This window comes from Neophocaena asiaeorientalis, unplaced genomic scaffold, assembly GCF_003031525.2.
Source record: "Neophocaena asiaeorientalis asiaeorientalis breed wild unplaced genomic scaffold, Neophocaena_asiaeorientalis_V1.1 scaffold55, whole genome shotgun sequence".
In the NCBI taxonomy this organism is placed as follows: domain Eukaryota; kingdom Metazoa; phylum Chordata; class Mammalia; order Artiodactyla; family Phocoenidae; genus Neophocaena; species Neophocaena asiaeorientalis.
This window is the reverse complement of record NW_020175684.1, coordinates 7,322,529-7,337,269: the sequence shown is the minus strand read 5'-3', so window position 1 is coordinate 7,337,269 and position 14,741 is coordinate 7,322,529. Positions and strand designations below refer to the sequence as shown.

General features: G+C 37.6%; 1 protein-coding gene across 1 annotated transcript in view; it reads right to left on the bottom strand.

Annotated features, from left to right (window-relative positions):
* Window positions 1-559: 559 nt before the first annotated feature.
* JAM2 (junctional adhesion molecule 2) overlaps window positions 560-14,741 on the bottom strand; it is a 65,197-nt gene continuing 51,015 nt past the window's right edge. The window contains exons 6-10 of the mRNA XM_024732013.1: window positions 11,680-11,779; window positions 7,370-7,477; window positions 5,596-5,611; window positions 2,816-2,858; window positions 560-1,257 (exon numbers count right to left, since the gene is read on the bottom strand). Coding sequence (XP_024587781.1) covers window positions 1,225-1,257; window positions 2,816-2,858; window positions 5,596-5,611; window positions 7,370-7,477; window positions 11,680-11,779 — 300 coding nt within the window. The 3' untranslated portion in view covers window positions 560-1,224. The remainder of the gene's footprint in view (window positions 1,258-2,815; window positions 2,859-5,595; window positions 5,612-7,369; window positions 7,478-11,679; window positions 11,780-14,741) is intronic.

Below are 14,741 nucleotides of genomic sequence, written 5' to 3'. Positions count from 1 at the left end.
CCATATTGTCTTTTCAATAGGAAACGAATAATCAAAATAAGTTCTGGATGATTATGCTTTTAACACAGTCTAATTACTCTCCCTATTACATGGATCATTGGAATTTTCACTTTGTAACACTAGCTGGAGGTCTTTGTGATCTATCAGGTTAGAAACCAGACGATCAGACCCATTTTTCATTTCATTTCTCCTGTGTTTTCTACGTATCGAGCGTAGCACCAGGTGCCAGGAGCCACACTGAACCGTTCATCTCATTTTACTTGTCAGGCAACCTGTCCTCCCCTCCATATCCCTGACTTTGCCATAAGCAGGGTTGGAAAACCCCTGGCCGTAACAGCAAGGGACTCGGCCCAATGCAAAATTTCACTGCACGAATTTTAGAGACAGAGAGATGTGAAGTCACCATCACGCAGGGACAAGTATCTGTAGGGTTATGTGTGTTGGTTCCAATGGCGAGTTCTGATGTCAAAGTCACCGATCCTCTTCAAAGGGGTCTTAGGGGAGGGAAATAGCAACAAGCAGCTCTGGGGGTGAAATAAGACACTTGGGTTTGTGTTTAACTCTCAGACTGATGTTTAATGAAGAAATCAACGGCACACACCAGGTGAGTGAGCTCTGGTCATTAGGTATTTTTCTTCATGTTGATTTTGGTTTCAGACATGAAAGTAAACAAAAGGGGCAAATCCTTGGGTGTAAGACCCATCCTGCCACTTCCCTTCTGTGAATATATTAGTGATAAATGAGCAACAGAATAACGATTGTATTGGGGAAAAAGGAGGATTCTGGTAGAAATGAGACCAGAGGTTCCTTTTGCATCTGTCAGAGTATTTTCTGAACCCTCTAAATCAGACTCTTGCACAGAGGGTGCATACAGCTTACATTTTCACGCTCTGTGGATTAATTTCACAACCAGTATGATATATTTTTAGTAACTTACTCTAGAAGTTACGATATTTAACATTTCACAAGCCCCAGAATATTACAAAGTATTTTGACTCCTTTAACTTTGTCCAGACACAAGAAGCCAGACTGTATTTTAGCTGCTGACAAAACTATTTGTGTAAAATAAAAATTTCAAGTGATGTAGCAGTCATAAAGATTATACTGAAACACCAATTTCACCTCCTCATGTACCCCTTGGCAAATGTAAGACAAAGCAGAGTTTTATAATCTTTTAATAGTGCAACAACTGTGGTTTTGGTGCATCGCAAAGGTGAAATTCTTTTAAATTATAAAGGATTTTGTGTGCTTGAAATCCTAGGAGAAGAAAGAAAAAACAAGTTTAAATATGATGTATTACTTAACATTTAAAGAAATATAGAAATCTTATGAATACAAAGATACATCCACTATGAGAACCTTGCAGGTACAAACCAGCGTATATTTAATTAAATCTATTTTATGGGGAACTAAATAATTAAATACCAGGAGACAAATCCTTGAATCTTTGCCTAAAGGGCAAAGAAGTAGGAGTGGGAATTAGAACAGGAGAAGTCCTGTTTGCTGGGGGGATGCTACTGGCATCTAGCAGGTAGAGGTCAGGTGGTCCTAAGCATCCTACAACGTACAGGACAAGAAAGAATTATGTGAAATTATAAAAAATTCGTTATATAAGCCTTAGAAGAAATTGTCATTTCTTATATAAATTGTTATATAAGAATTAGGAGAACATGACAGTAGTGCCAATGTTGAGAAACCCTGCTCTGGGGCAGAATTCAAATTGGACACTCTTGCTCTTGGCTGATGAGGGCAACCGAGCAGAAGACAAAGAAAAAGAGCAAAGCTTTTGTTCTTCCGACTCAGTGTCTCTTCCTATTTGGTCAGGTGAGATTATTTTACTCCACACTCAAAGGAGTATTTTCTACGCAAATATAGAGTTAACATGTTGCTTGTCTGCTAATGAACAACATGCTTTGGTATTGTAAACCACAAAATAAAGTGATTTCCATGATAGATTATGGAGTAGACAATTTTTTAAATTTTTGGCGGAAAAAAAGTCTATGGAACAGTATGTAGGTCTTAAAGGTTAGTGTCTATCAGAGTCACTTAAGTGTTTAAAATACACGCCCCACCCAAGCTCTACTGAAAGGAAATCTAAGCAAATCCCTGCCACAGAGTACTAAGGAATTCAGGGAAGTAGCGCTCCATTTCTCAAGAAAGGGCTTAGACTTCTAAAAACATCGGGAACCTCCCTTCCCTCACTGTATTGCTGAAAAATAGTCCAGAAGGCTGAATAACCATCCAAAGAGCTACAAAATCTGAGCAATGATGGCATTTACTGCTTCAATGTAGTGCTTACAAATGCAAAAGTACACAAGGGTCCAAGCATCTAAATTATGTTCCCTTAACCATCTGAATTAGATAATTCTTGCATCTTTTCAAGGATTTCTGAAATGTTCCTTTCTGCAAAAGCAGAGGATATTCCATATCCCTAAAATTTCCAAGTGCTTTGAATAACCACAGGAGAGCCCTGGAACCACAGATCTTCTGGAAGTGATCTGCTTGGTCAAGCTGACAAGAATCAAGGTACCTGGGTCCCAGCTTGGCTGTTGTAATACTGTGAGAATGTGTGTCCTAATTTCTTCATCTATAAAATGGAGCTGATAATGCCAGATCTAATGATACTAAGGAGGCCGACTAATAATAGAAAACACAATGAGAGAAAATAATGGGATGGTAAAGCCCCACTGCTCTGCAAATGCTGCCTTCCCAGACAGGGGATGGGAGCTAACATTTATTTAGCTCCTTCTAAAGACCAGCGGTAGACACTAGTACAAGGTATATTAAAAGTGAAATATGCTTTAAAAATACTCACATTTTCACTCATTGCAGTGGCTTTAGATGCAGAACTACTCTTCCTGTTTGTGGAACATAAAAGACAGCATTTACTATATTATTGCTTCCAATTCTAAAACATACATCCTCTTTTAGTTAATGTTACCTCCACACATTTTCTCAACAGGAAGATGAACATTTATCTTAGTAAAAAAAGGTACAAAAGCCTCCAGAAATCCTAACTGAATTTCTTATATTTATAGACAATATTCATAGAGAAAACCATGCAACAAAATATCAATATGTGTGAAGCCCTGTGTGTCTACTTGTAGCCTAGGGCTAGATACTAACGACTTTTGCGGAATATGCGAACCAGAGACTTACTAACTTTTAACTCAACTCATTGACATTTACTATTTTGAAAGCTTAATCATTATAATCTCAAATTTCATTTTTTCCATGGAAAGAAAGTTTTATGTGGTGACTACGGTTCCAGTTACCTGTTATGGGCTGAACTGTGTCCCCACCAAACACTCACAGGTTCAAGTCCCAACCTCCCAGTACCTCAGAATGTGACCATATTTAGAGACAGGGTCTTTAAAGAGGTAATTAAATTAAAATGAAGTAATTAGGGTGGGTCCTAATCCAATATGACTGATATCCTTATAAGAACAGGAAATTCAGACATAAACAGGGATGTTTAAACATAAGATCGTGTGAAGACAGGGAGAACACCACCTTTAAGTCAAAGAAAGAGGCCTGGACTTGTAGCCTCCAGAACTATGAGAAAATAAATTTCTGTTGTTTAAGCCACCAGTTGATGGCACTTTTAAGGCAGCCCTAGCAGACTAATACAACATCCAATTCATTGTCCAACAAATTTTGAGGAGCATGGATTTGACAAACGGAAGGTGTGTCTAGGAATAAAGATATTGCCTCTCTGGGTTAATAGAGACAGTAATAGGGACTGAATGAAAGAATAACCTCCCTCACCCTAGCATTGCCAGCCTTTCTCCATATATATATAAGATGATGTCTCTTGTCTGTTCATAACCCTCCCTCCAATCACTTTCCATCTTACTCAATAAAAGTGGGAATCCTCACAGTTGCCTGGAGTGCGATGGGGGATTGGCCATACCACCATCAGGCTACCCTGCTTTTCAGAACTCACTCCTGACCTGGCTACTGCTAGTCCTGTTAACTTGGACCTCATCCTGGACTTGCACTGGGATATTATGAGGCTCAGAGACCATCATTGAGGAGCAAGTCTAGGAACAGGAAATCAATGGCATCTTCTTGGTCTTCAAAAGACTTAGGAGATGACAAAGTCTCCGAAGCATGGCAGCTGAGAGTAGAGGGGAACGCCCGTAGAGTCGAGGTTGGGTCTGCCATTTCCATACATACAAGGACAGGCACAAATCAACTGCAAATACACTGGAGACTCTGGTGATCTCGTCCAGATCTCATGTACCAATGACTCCTAAATTTCTAACTCTAGTTAAGATGTTTCCCCAAACTCCAGATTCATATATTCAGTTACTCACTAATTATCTCTACTTGGCAGTATAATAGGCATCTCAAATATTAAAATTTCAAAGCACTCCAGACAGACCTCTCTACCTACCTCCACCACCACTCTCAAACATGCTCCTCCTGAAACCTTTCACACTTCAGTAAATGGTAACTTCATCTTTCCCAGAGCCTTGGAGCCATCTTTGATTTCTCTCTTCTTCTCACAGCCCACATCCAATCAACCAGCAAACTGTTCAAAATATATCCGGAATCCTATCAGTCACTTCTCAACATTTCTGACACCATCACTTTGGGACCAGCCGCCATTTTCTCTACTAACTTAGTTAGTAGTTTCCTAACTGTTCTCCCTGCTTCCTCCACCCTCTGTCACCTTACAGTTTATTCTCAACACAGCAGTCAGCGTGAGCTTCTAAGAATTAAATGAGATGCTACCCCTCTGTTCAAGAACCTCCAATGATGTCCCATCTTACTCAGAACCAAAGCCAAACTCCTCACAACTACCTGGAACAGACTCCATATAATCTGGCCCCCACTACACTATTTGTGTTCACTCATCTCCTCCCTGCATTGTTCTCACTCTGTTCCAACCACACCGGTCCCCTTGTTGTTCCTCAGATACTCCAGGCACGCCTAGCTTCGAGATCTTTCCCTTTGTTCTCTCCCCTCTGCTTATCTGCATATCTCACTCCCTCAGAAGTCCCCTCATCAGTGAGGCCCTCTCTAACCACCTATTTACAAGGGCAATCTCCACTCCTCCCCTGTGCATTCTCTGTTCTCTTACCTGCTTTATCTTTCTCCGTAATACTTATCACAATCTGACATACTGTTGCGCTCATGTAATTGTTTACTTTCTGCCTTACTCTACTAGAATGCAAGCTCCATGGGGCAGAGGAGTTTTTTGGTCTATTTTATTCACTGCTCTGTTATCAGTCCCTAGAACAGGGTTGGACATATATTTGGTATTCAATGAAATGTAAAATGACTTTTAGGGAAAAATTTATTTGAACATTTTAAATTTAGAAAAACACAGAAAAAGTTTTTCAAGTAGTACTATGGAAATGCCTACAAAGTCAAATTAGTGACTATATTTCTTCTCTAGGTAACTAAACATCGTTGACAAGTTGGCATGAGGCATGAGGTGGGATGTGTTCCTTGATGAATTCGAGTCACCGCCCATAGAATTAAACCCACACAAACAACCCAACTTCCCACTTTTGACTTTAAATGGATGACGAACAAAAAAGTAGTTGATATGGGGGAAGGCATGCATTAAGAAAGTATACTTACTGGAAGGAGGTTTCTTCTACAAAAGAACAAGTATATATCATTAATGCAAGAATTAATAGGGTATGATACAGAGTCATATAAAAATGAGTTGGAGCTTAATTCCTTTTTCTCAGTTTTGATTCTCACTTGCTGACATTGTATACCTCCTAAATCAAACGTTGGCAAACTTTTTCTGTAAAGGTCCACATGGCAAATATTTTAGGCTTTGTGGGCAAAGAGGTAAAATCGAGGATATTAAGTAAGTACTTACATAACAAAAGAGAAAACAAATTTTCAAAAATTTTTATCAATGAATTAAAAATATAATAAAGTCTTGTAATACAGGTCTACTAATTAGAAGAATGGAATTCTTTGGAGGGATAACATTTCTCTTATTTGGGGGTTCAATGTTAGGGTTCCCTATTATCAAATAGACTGCAATGTTTATATGTAAAAACCATTATTAGCTCGTGGGCCATAGAAAATCAAGTGGCAGACCAGATTTGGTCCATGGGTCATAGTTTGCCAGCCCCTGTCTGAAATGCAAGTTCAAGAAAATGGTTCTCTTAGATAGATTTTCTGCTAGATGAAAACGGGAGTAACATTCTTAGCTAATGAACTAATAATATTCACGTAAAATCTTTAATTAATTCAGCATTTTAAGAAAAACCGTTTACCAAGTCTTTAATAAAAACACTCAGACAGGTATTCTTTGCAGGTAGAGAGAAAAGACAAGAATTTTGAATGAGCAATCTTATCTGTCTGTACTTCCACTGTTGACCAGCAGGGGGACTCAGCCGGATTACATTACACTGGACTGGATAGGAGCGCCGCACAACAGCTACTATTCATTCACAGAGCAGTTATTCTTAATTATAGGGAATATCCTTGAAACCACATTCATGGAAACATTTTACAATACCTATTTATAGGTATTATTAGAAACCCTCTTTACATTTAAGTTTTATTTTGGTATAAGATATTTTTTAAACATAAATTTCGAAATTAATGTTCACTATAAAAACAGCAGGTCTAAAATGTGTTCATGCTATAAATGTATTATCCTTAAAAATTCTACTTTATACACTATTTTTAGTGGACTTGATGGAGTTGTGCAACTTTGAAGGTCTCAGATAATTTTAAAGACTGGAAGTAAAGAAATGCATTAAGAGAATAAAACATTTAAAAATCTCATCCATTTACATCAAACCTATTGTATCACCAAACGCGAGTTCCAACAGACCTAAACTTGAAGAATTAAAAACCTCAGAAGCAACTATAATACAATAGGTTTCTAGTTTTTAATTGAACAATTGTCTTCTAAATACAGTTGTGCTAAATTTGACATTCAACATTCCACTGTTCTATACTGATAAAACATTTCACAGATTTATTCCAATGAAATTTCTTATCATAAAACTAGAAGTTAATTTTCATCTTGAGATATACGATCCCTTACTTAAAATAAAAGGATCTTAAATACATGTACATGTGCTATAAATATCCATCCACATTGCACATCTCTCGGTATCGCTGCGCTATGCCCCTCCCCGGTGCCTCTCACAAATTCTGTGATGATTCCTGGAATGTTGCGATGAGACACCTCTGCCTTTCCTCCCTATATTCGCCAGGGTGCTTCATGACTCACCTTCATGTCATCTTGGACATTTTCTACTGCAGAAAAATTAACGAAAAATATTCTCCAGAGTCTGTTAGAACATCTTAGGAGAAACAGTGTCTCAGAAGAAAACTATATCCACAGGAAGTTGTCTGGCAAAGAGTGAAATTCACTTACTTGAAAAGTAGCCTTTCCTCTGAGCATAGCACACGCCAAGGCCACAGACAGAAATCACTAAGGCCACAACTACTACAGCTGCTATTATGCCACTTACGTTGAGATCATCTGGAATGCAAAATAAACCATGCATGAATTCATGTCAAAAAGATGGACCGATGTAGTTATTAAATCGAAAAAGCTCAAAAAACTCCCCTCGGACTTCCCTGGTGGCGCAGTGGTTAAGAATCCGCCTACCAGTGCGGGGGACACAGGTTCGAGCCCTGGTCCGGGAAGATCCCACATGCCACGGAGCAACTAAGCCACAACTACTAAGCCCACGTGCCACAACTACTGAAGCCCGCGCGCCTAGAGCCCGCGCTCCACAACAAGAGAAGCCACTGCAATGAGAAGCCTGCACACTGCATTGAAGAGTAGCTTCTCCTCGCTGCAACTAGAGAAAGCCCGCGCGCAGCAATGAAGACCCAACACAGCCAAAAATAAATAAATTAATTAAAACAAAACAAATAAAAGCTCCCCTTTGTAGCTATACCATAAATACAGATAGTTTCATGCTTTTTAAGCCTGTTCCACTAACTCACTTCCACGGATATGGTTCAAAATTGATTGAAAATATTAACAGAGCTAAGTCTTGCAAGAATCTTAAATTTTAAAAAGTTCTATGATCCAGAAATAAAATGTATGGTATTCTCTTGCATGCATTTGGAGATGCAATAATCCATATAATTAAATATCAGATTGGAAGTGAGCTTTGAAATTCAGTGAGTTCAAGTATTCTACTACAACACTCCCCTCAAATTTTCCTTAAAATTCCTCTACATCGTCATCTGGGTCAATTTCACAAATACGGAAAATTCATTCAGCTCCAAAGAAAGCCCATGCCACTGTTGTTCTATAAAACTAAGTATCAGAAACATCTTCTTTCTTGAATTTATATGGGCTTGTGCGTGGGTGTGTGTACATACGCACACATAACACACCCACATACATATATGCCATTAAACTGTTATCCCATTAAGTTAAAAATGAATTAAACTTCCCCAGGCTTTTTCCTGTTACTACTAAGTCATCTTTCCTCTAACCCAATATAACTGCATTTTTTGGACCTAACTTTGAAAAATCACTACCATGTTACCAACTTGTGAGGTTTTTCCAGTTACTGATTCTGTTGCCGAAGAATTAGATTATTAACCTTCTGAGGTTAATATTTCTGCAACTGGGAACTGCATCAAAAATACATTCAAGTCATTAATAAAATGATAAACATGACTTTGGGAAAGAACTATTTAACAGGCTATTAGACATATATCTTCATATAACAAAATTTACTAGCATGCTCTGGGTGAGGGATCCAACCATGTGTGAATCCATCTACACATTCAATTTGGGTCACATCTTTCCATCTTGTCCATGAGGATTTCATGAGCCATACTCTTCTGTCATTTAGACACTTCTTATGTATTGATTAATATGCAAATTCCTACACTTTTTAAAGGAACAAAGGGTTCTTTTTTTAAAAGCAAGTATTAATTAACATATGGTTAAATAACTTGGAGAAAATATTAGGTACCAGTTTCTCACTAGTAATTTTAGATATTTTAAAGCAGTGCACATTTTGGGAATGATTTTTTAAGAAATATTATTTGAATGAGTCTGCTTATCGTAAAATTTCCTGGTCTTAATTTTTTTTCTTAATGCCAAGTGTTATTAATTTTTCCAGATGCCTCTGAAATATTAACTGATTTTTTTTTTTAAAAAGGAAACTGGGTCAATCTTTCAAAAGGCTGAGTAATTTGACTAGAGTAGGAAACCTTAATTATTGCTTGATATAAACTCGGTTCATATTTGCTTGGGTATTGGGAGGTGGAGATTCATCTATTTATTCACTTGGACAAAAAATAGCAGAGAGGAAAAAAAGAACTACATAATAATCATAATCTAAGGCAAAATTAAATTAATAACTAAATAAAACTGAGAACCAAACTGCCTACAATTTTCTTTGTAATAGTCAATGATTTGACACCTACAAAGGGTTTAACCTAAGGGCTATAATCACCCTTAGATTGAAATTTTCATTGACAAAAAACTGTCCTGTAGTTTGTCAATGAATCTGACATCCATGAAGTATTCAAGCTAAAGGCAAATTCTAAACAAAAAAAACTGTCTTATCCAGTAAGTACTAAGTCATGGTATAAATGTTATTTTATTTTCTTCAAAAAAATAGAAGATAGAAGACTTGTAAGTTAGAGGTAAGTTGTGTTCATCCCATTTGTAATTACTGTGAGATTCTGAGCAAGTAATATGCCCGCCTTATTATGCCGCACTAAAGAGAAAATGTAATAACACGTATGAAAATATTGTGTGTTCTTTCTTAATAAAAATGCCACAATAAAAGGAGGGTATCATTATTCTAAAATAAAAGGAAAGGAACCAAATGCTAAGTGTGAGCAGAATTTTCTGGAGTTGTACAATAAAGCAGCCTGGGAATAATCAGCAAACCCATGATTTACTTTCTTTCTGTACTTCAGAAAGGATTTATTTAGAACAGTAAACAGATCTGGTTTTGGTTACAAGTTGTTGGTGATACTTCACAAAGAAAACTGGAAATGAGACTTCATGAATTATGCATTTCCAAAGATCTGAATTCCAAACCAAGGATGTAAAACATCAAGGATCAATGGATGAGCTTTAAACAAAGCAATTCTAACTTTTAAGTCAACTTATACCAGAAAGAATAGATATGTGGAAATCATGTTCAAATTAAAGTGATACTACTACCAAAACACAGAAATCTAAAGTTTGTTATGTATTTATTCACTGCATGCTAGGAAAAATTTAACTAGTATGTCAAAACCATGACTTCACCTATATTATTTCTTAAGATAAAAGTAAATTAGGCACTGAAATTAAACATGATCATTTAAAGAAAAAATAAAATGTGATAGTGAATTTTCTAATAACTCCAAAGCGGCATTGAGAGGGATATTTTCTGATAATTTAAGCAAATGCTTATGTTTGACTTTAAATGTCAACACTTGAGTGGGTTGGGTAGATAATATGTGTCCCCGAATTTTTTAAAAAACCCTGAAATTCAAACTTACTTGTGGAAATTAGAGTATACTATTGAATATCTTATACTTTAAGATATCCTGAAGTCTAATAAGATTATATTTTCTTTAAAATATCATGCTAAGAGTTAACTGTACACAGACAATATAAATTACTGCCCACGTATCTGCACAGCTCAAGACGCGCTGAAAAAATGAATTTCTGACCCCACAAAGCTGAGGACAAGCTCCTGAAACCTAGGGTGCAGCCCCTTCCAGAGTGGCCTTTAATCCTTTGGGTGCCATCTCCAGCTCATCCCTCTCTGTTACACAACCATTTTCAAAACACGGCTTTCATACAAGAACGAGTTTAACCAAATTGTTAAAAGTAAAATGAAAAACAATGTTTGCTCTGAAACTCATGTAATCTGAAAAGATAATTGAGCCTGAATTTTACTCGACCCTAAGACACTTATTTTGTGAATATAATATATGGCAGCTATGTTTTATAGCAAACTAGATCCATAACTATATTCAACATGTCTTGGGAGCTCCCTGGTGGCCTAGGACTCGGCGCTTTCACTACTGTGGCCCGGGTTCAGCTCCTGGTTGGGGAATTGAGATCCTGCAAGCCGCGCAGCATGGCCAAAAAAAAAAAAAGTCTTTTTGGACAGTCTACTCTGCAATAAGTATAAACATACTATTTCAGGGGTTTGAAACAAATTACCAACAATTAAAATAGCCAGTACCTATATAGTGCTCAAAATACACCAGTGCCATTCTAACACTTTTGAATATTAATTATTTTAATCTTCCTAACAACTCTATGAGGACAGCGTATTATAACTTCAATTTTGGGGAGACTGAGGCACGGAGGTTAATTAACTTGCCGAAGAGCCCGTAGTTAATAAGTGGCAGAGCTGGAATTCGAACCCCCATTCTGAATTCTTGACTCTGAGCAACTTACAGGACTCTTAGCTTTTGTTTCAAAGAGGATTGCTCAGATGAGCATATTTTAAAATTAATTATTGGAAAAATTCAAAAATCTATAAAATACAATGATAAATATTCCTGTCTTGTTTGGAAGCTGGATTAAAACAGCATCTTTGCTTTTTGTAATATTATGTCAAACTGATTTTAAACATTCCCTTCCATTTATACTTCAAATCACTCAGATCTTACTTACTCCTTGCTCCTTCCACCCCCAAATATTTGCACATACTAATTTTAAACCATTTGTTCCTCCCAATATTTCGTGCTTACCTACTTGCATTCGTTTCCCAGGACACCTGCGATGTCCAACAGAATTACGGGCTTCGCAGGAATATTCTCCACTGTCCAGTTTTGAAACAGTATTAAATTGCTATTTGTAGAAGAAAAAAATACATATTTACTTAAGCAATAAATCTATCAGTAGACTCCCAAAAGAACTGTGTTCCTTAAATTTATCATTAAGTTCGTCTTTCCTTTTCAGTGACTTAGGACTTTATAAATTTTTTAAAAAAATTTTATTTTATTTTTGGCTGCAGTGGGTCTTCGTTACTGCACGCAGGCTTTCTCTAGTTGAGGCAAGCGGGAGCTACTCTTCTCTGCAGTGCGCAGGCTTCTCATTGCGGTGGCTTCTCTTGTTGCGGAGCATGGGCTCTAGTCGAGTGGGCTCAGTAGCTGTGGCTCGCGGGCTCTAGAGCACAGGCTCACTAGTTGTGGTGCACAGGCTTCGTTGATCTGCGGCACGTGGGATCTTCCCGGACCAGGGATCAAACCCGTGACCCCTGAATTGGCAGGCAGATTCCCAACCACTGTGCCACAGGGAAGTCCCTAGGACTTTATATATTTACAGTGAATTCAGAAATCTGCCATGTCTTCAAGGAGTAATTAGCTAGGCCTCTGTTTAATTTGACAGAGAAAGACTTAAATATATACAGGAAGTGTCATTTTTAGTGTGTGATACTGAAAAAGTAGTACAGTTAGGAAGACAGTGGGCATTTTAAAAAGTTTACAGCACATGGTGTTATTAAGTATTGTAGGTAGTTCTAAGTCCTAGGAAACACCATTTATAAATAAAGGCCTCCTTGGCCTTAAAGTCAGTTTTCTAAGTCACAGTGAGTTCACTGCAGCAGCAAACAATGAACACTTCCTCTAAAGAGCCAGAGTTACTACCAGTAAGTAGCATAGGGCCTAGGAAAGTCTTAATGTCATTTATAGGATTACAACTTCTATCAGTTGTAGAATTTGTGGAAATTATGAAAAGATAAAGTCCAACCAACCCTTGTTCTGTCTACTCTGTGCCAAAGCAACTGAAAGGCAAGACTTTGATGTAACAGGCTTCATAGTAGTTTAGCACCTTGGAGAGTTTCAGGAAGGAAGGAAGGAAAGAGGGAAGGAAGGAAGGAAAGAAAGAAGGAAGGGAGGCAGGTGGGTAGACAGGAGGAAAGAAACAATGGGTAGATAGATGGATAGAAGGAGAGAAGTTGGTTAAGTAGTTAGTAGGAGGGAAGGAATTCAGTGTGTTCTGGACACCTTCAAGAATCCTGCCAGGACCTAAGGAGGGTGAGAGGGGTGCTCAGACCCATTCTTTCAGTATCCTCCTGTCACACCCTCAGTACCACAGTGGTCACTGCTGACTGCATCCAAGAGGGGCCATGAACCTCTAAGGAGCACTTCCTTATTGTCTTATATCCTCATGTAATATATGTGCCTAAAAACAGCCAGGGTTTTGATCTGTTTAAGGCCTTTTCCTCTCTTTTCCCTACCCACTACCCATATACCTCTTCTTTCTGTATCCTTCAACATGGTGCAATAGAAAGCAGTCCCTTGTGTATTCTCACTTTATGGAATCGTCAGTCCCAAGAGCCAGACTCCTTTAAAGATATTCACCATGAACTCAAAGCCAAGGTTATGTATAAACAAAAGTTAGACTAAAACCGAAAATGATCTTCCAGGATATTATAACTGGTGATTAAAAGGAAGCCGTTGTCTTCCATACACTGGAGTCTTTGTTTTGCTCATTTTTCAGAAAATAACCCATGCTGGTTCTGCCCTGGTGCACCCCTTTGACATCACAGATATTTCAAGGGTTGAGCTGAGGAAAGTGAATTTATATCTTTTCAGACTTGGCTTGGGGCTTTTCATCACCTGCTCTGAGAAAACACAAATTTTGGGAGACGCAAGAGGGAAGACATATGGGAACATATGTATATGTATGGCTGATTCACTTTGTTGTAGAGCAGAAACTGGCACACCATTGTAAAGCAATTGTACCCCAATGAAGATGTTTAAAAAAAAAAAAAAAAAAAAAAAGAAAACACAAATTTGAAAAGTAAATATAACCAAGTGTGACAGCAGGTTTTCTACCCAATTTCTCAGTGTAAAATCACTTGGACCTGCTGACTGAGCCTGCTGACGCTGAAAGGGCCAGAGCCTCCCTTCCTTAGGGAGTAGCCACATCAATCTACCGATATGTTTATCTTTCAGTCACTTTATCAATATGCTTTATTACTTACCCAGGATCTAGTTTTTAAATGTTATCATGCACTTGTAGATTGAAGGGATGAAAGGAAATATTATACCTCCTCTAAAAATTTATTAAAATTGTTATTACCATGCCTTTAAGATTCTTTTGATAATGGTTGTGATAGTGACTCTGCCTTGCTGGAAATGCAGCATTTTTAAACTGACATATTACTTTGAATTAAAAAAGAAAAAGCTTCAAATTTGTCTTTTTTTTACCCCCACCTCTACCCTAAAAAGTCAGAGTCAAAAACAGTAAAAATACTTTTATTTGTAAATGTCATTAACTTTAAAGATCTTTTTTACAGATTTCCAACAGGATTCCTTAGAAAGGCTTTTCAATCGATCAGACAATCTGGACTAAATCTAAAGTAATAGATACTCAAGTCACAAAGTCAATTGTTGACGAGCTAGTCATGGAATAGTTTAATGACACAGACATCCTATCATAGGTTGGCAAGAGTCACTATTCTCACACGGCTGGTACTGAGGTCAGAGCATCCCCAAGAGAGTTTTCTATTTAAAAACTTTTTTTTATTAAAGTATAGTTGATTTACAATGTTGTGTTTGTTTCTGGTGTTGTTATACATACATGTATATCTCTATTCCTTTTCAGAATCTTTTCCCTTATAGTTGATTACAAGATATTGAATATAGTTCCCTGCACTATACAGTAGGACCTTCTTGTTTACCTTTTTAAAAAAATATTTATTTATTTATTAATTTTTGGCTGCGTTCGGTCTTCACTGCTGCGCGCAGGCTTTCTCTGGTTGCAGTGAGCGGGGGCTACTCTTTGTTGCGGTGCGCGGGCTTCT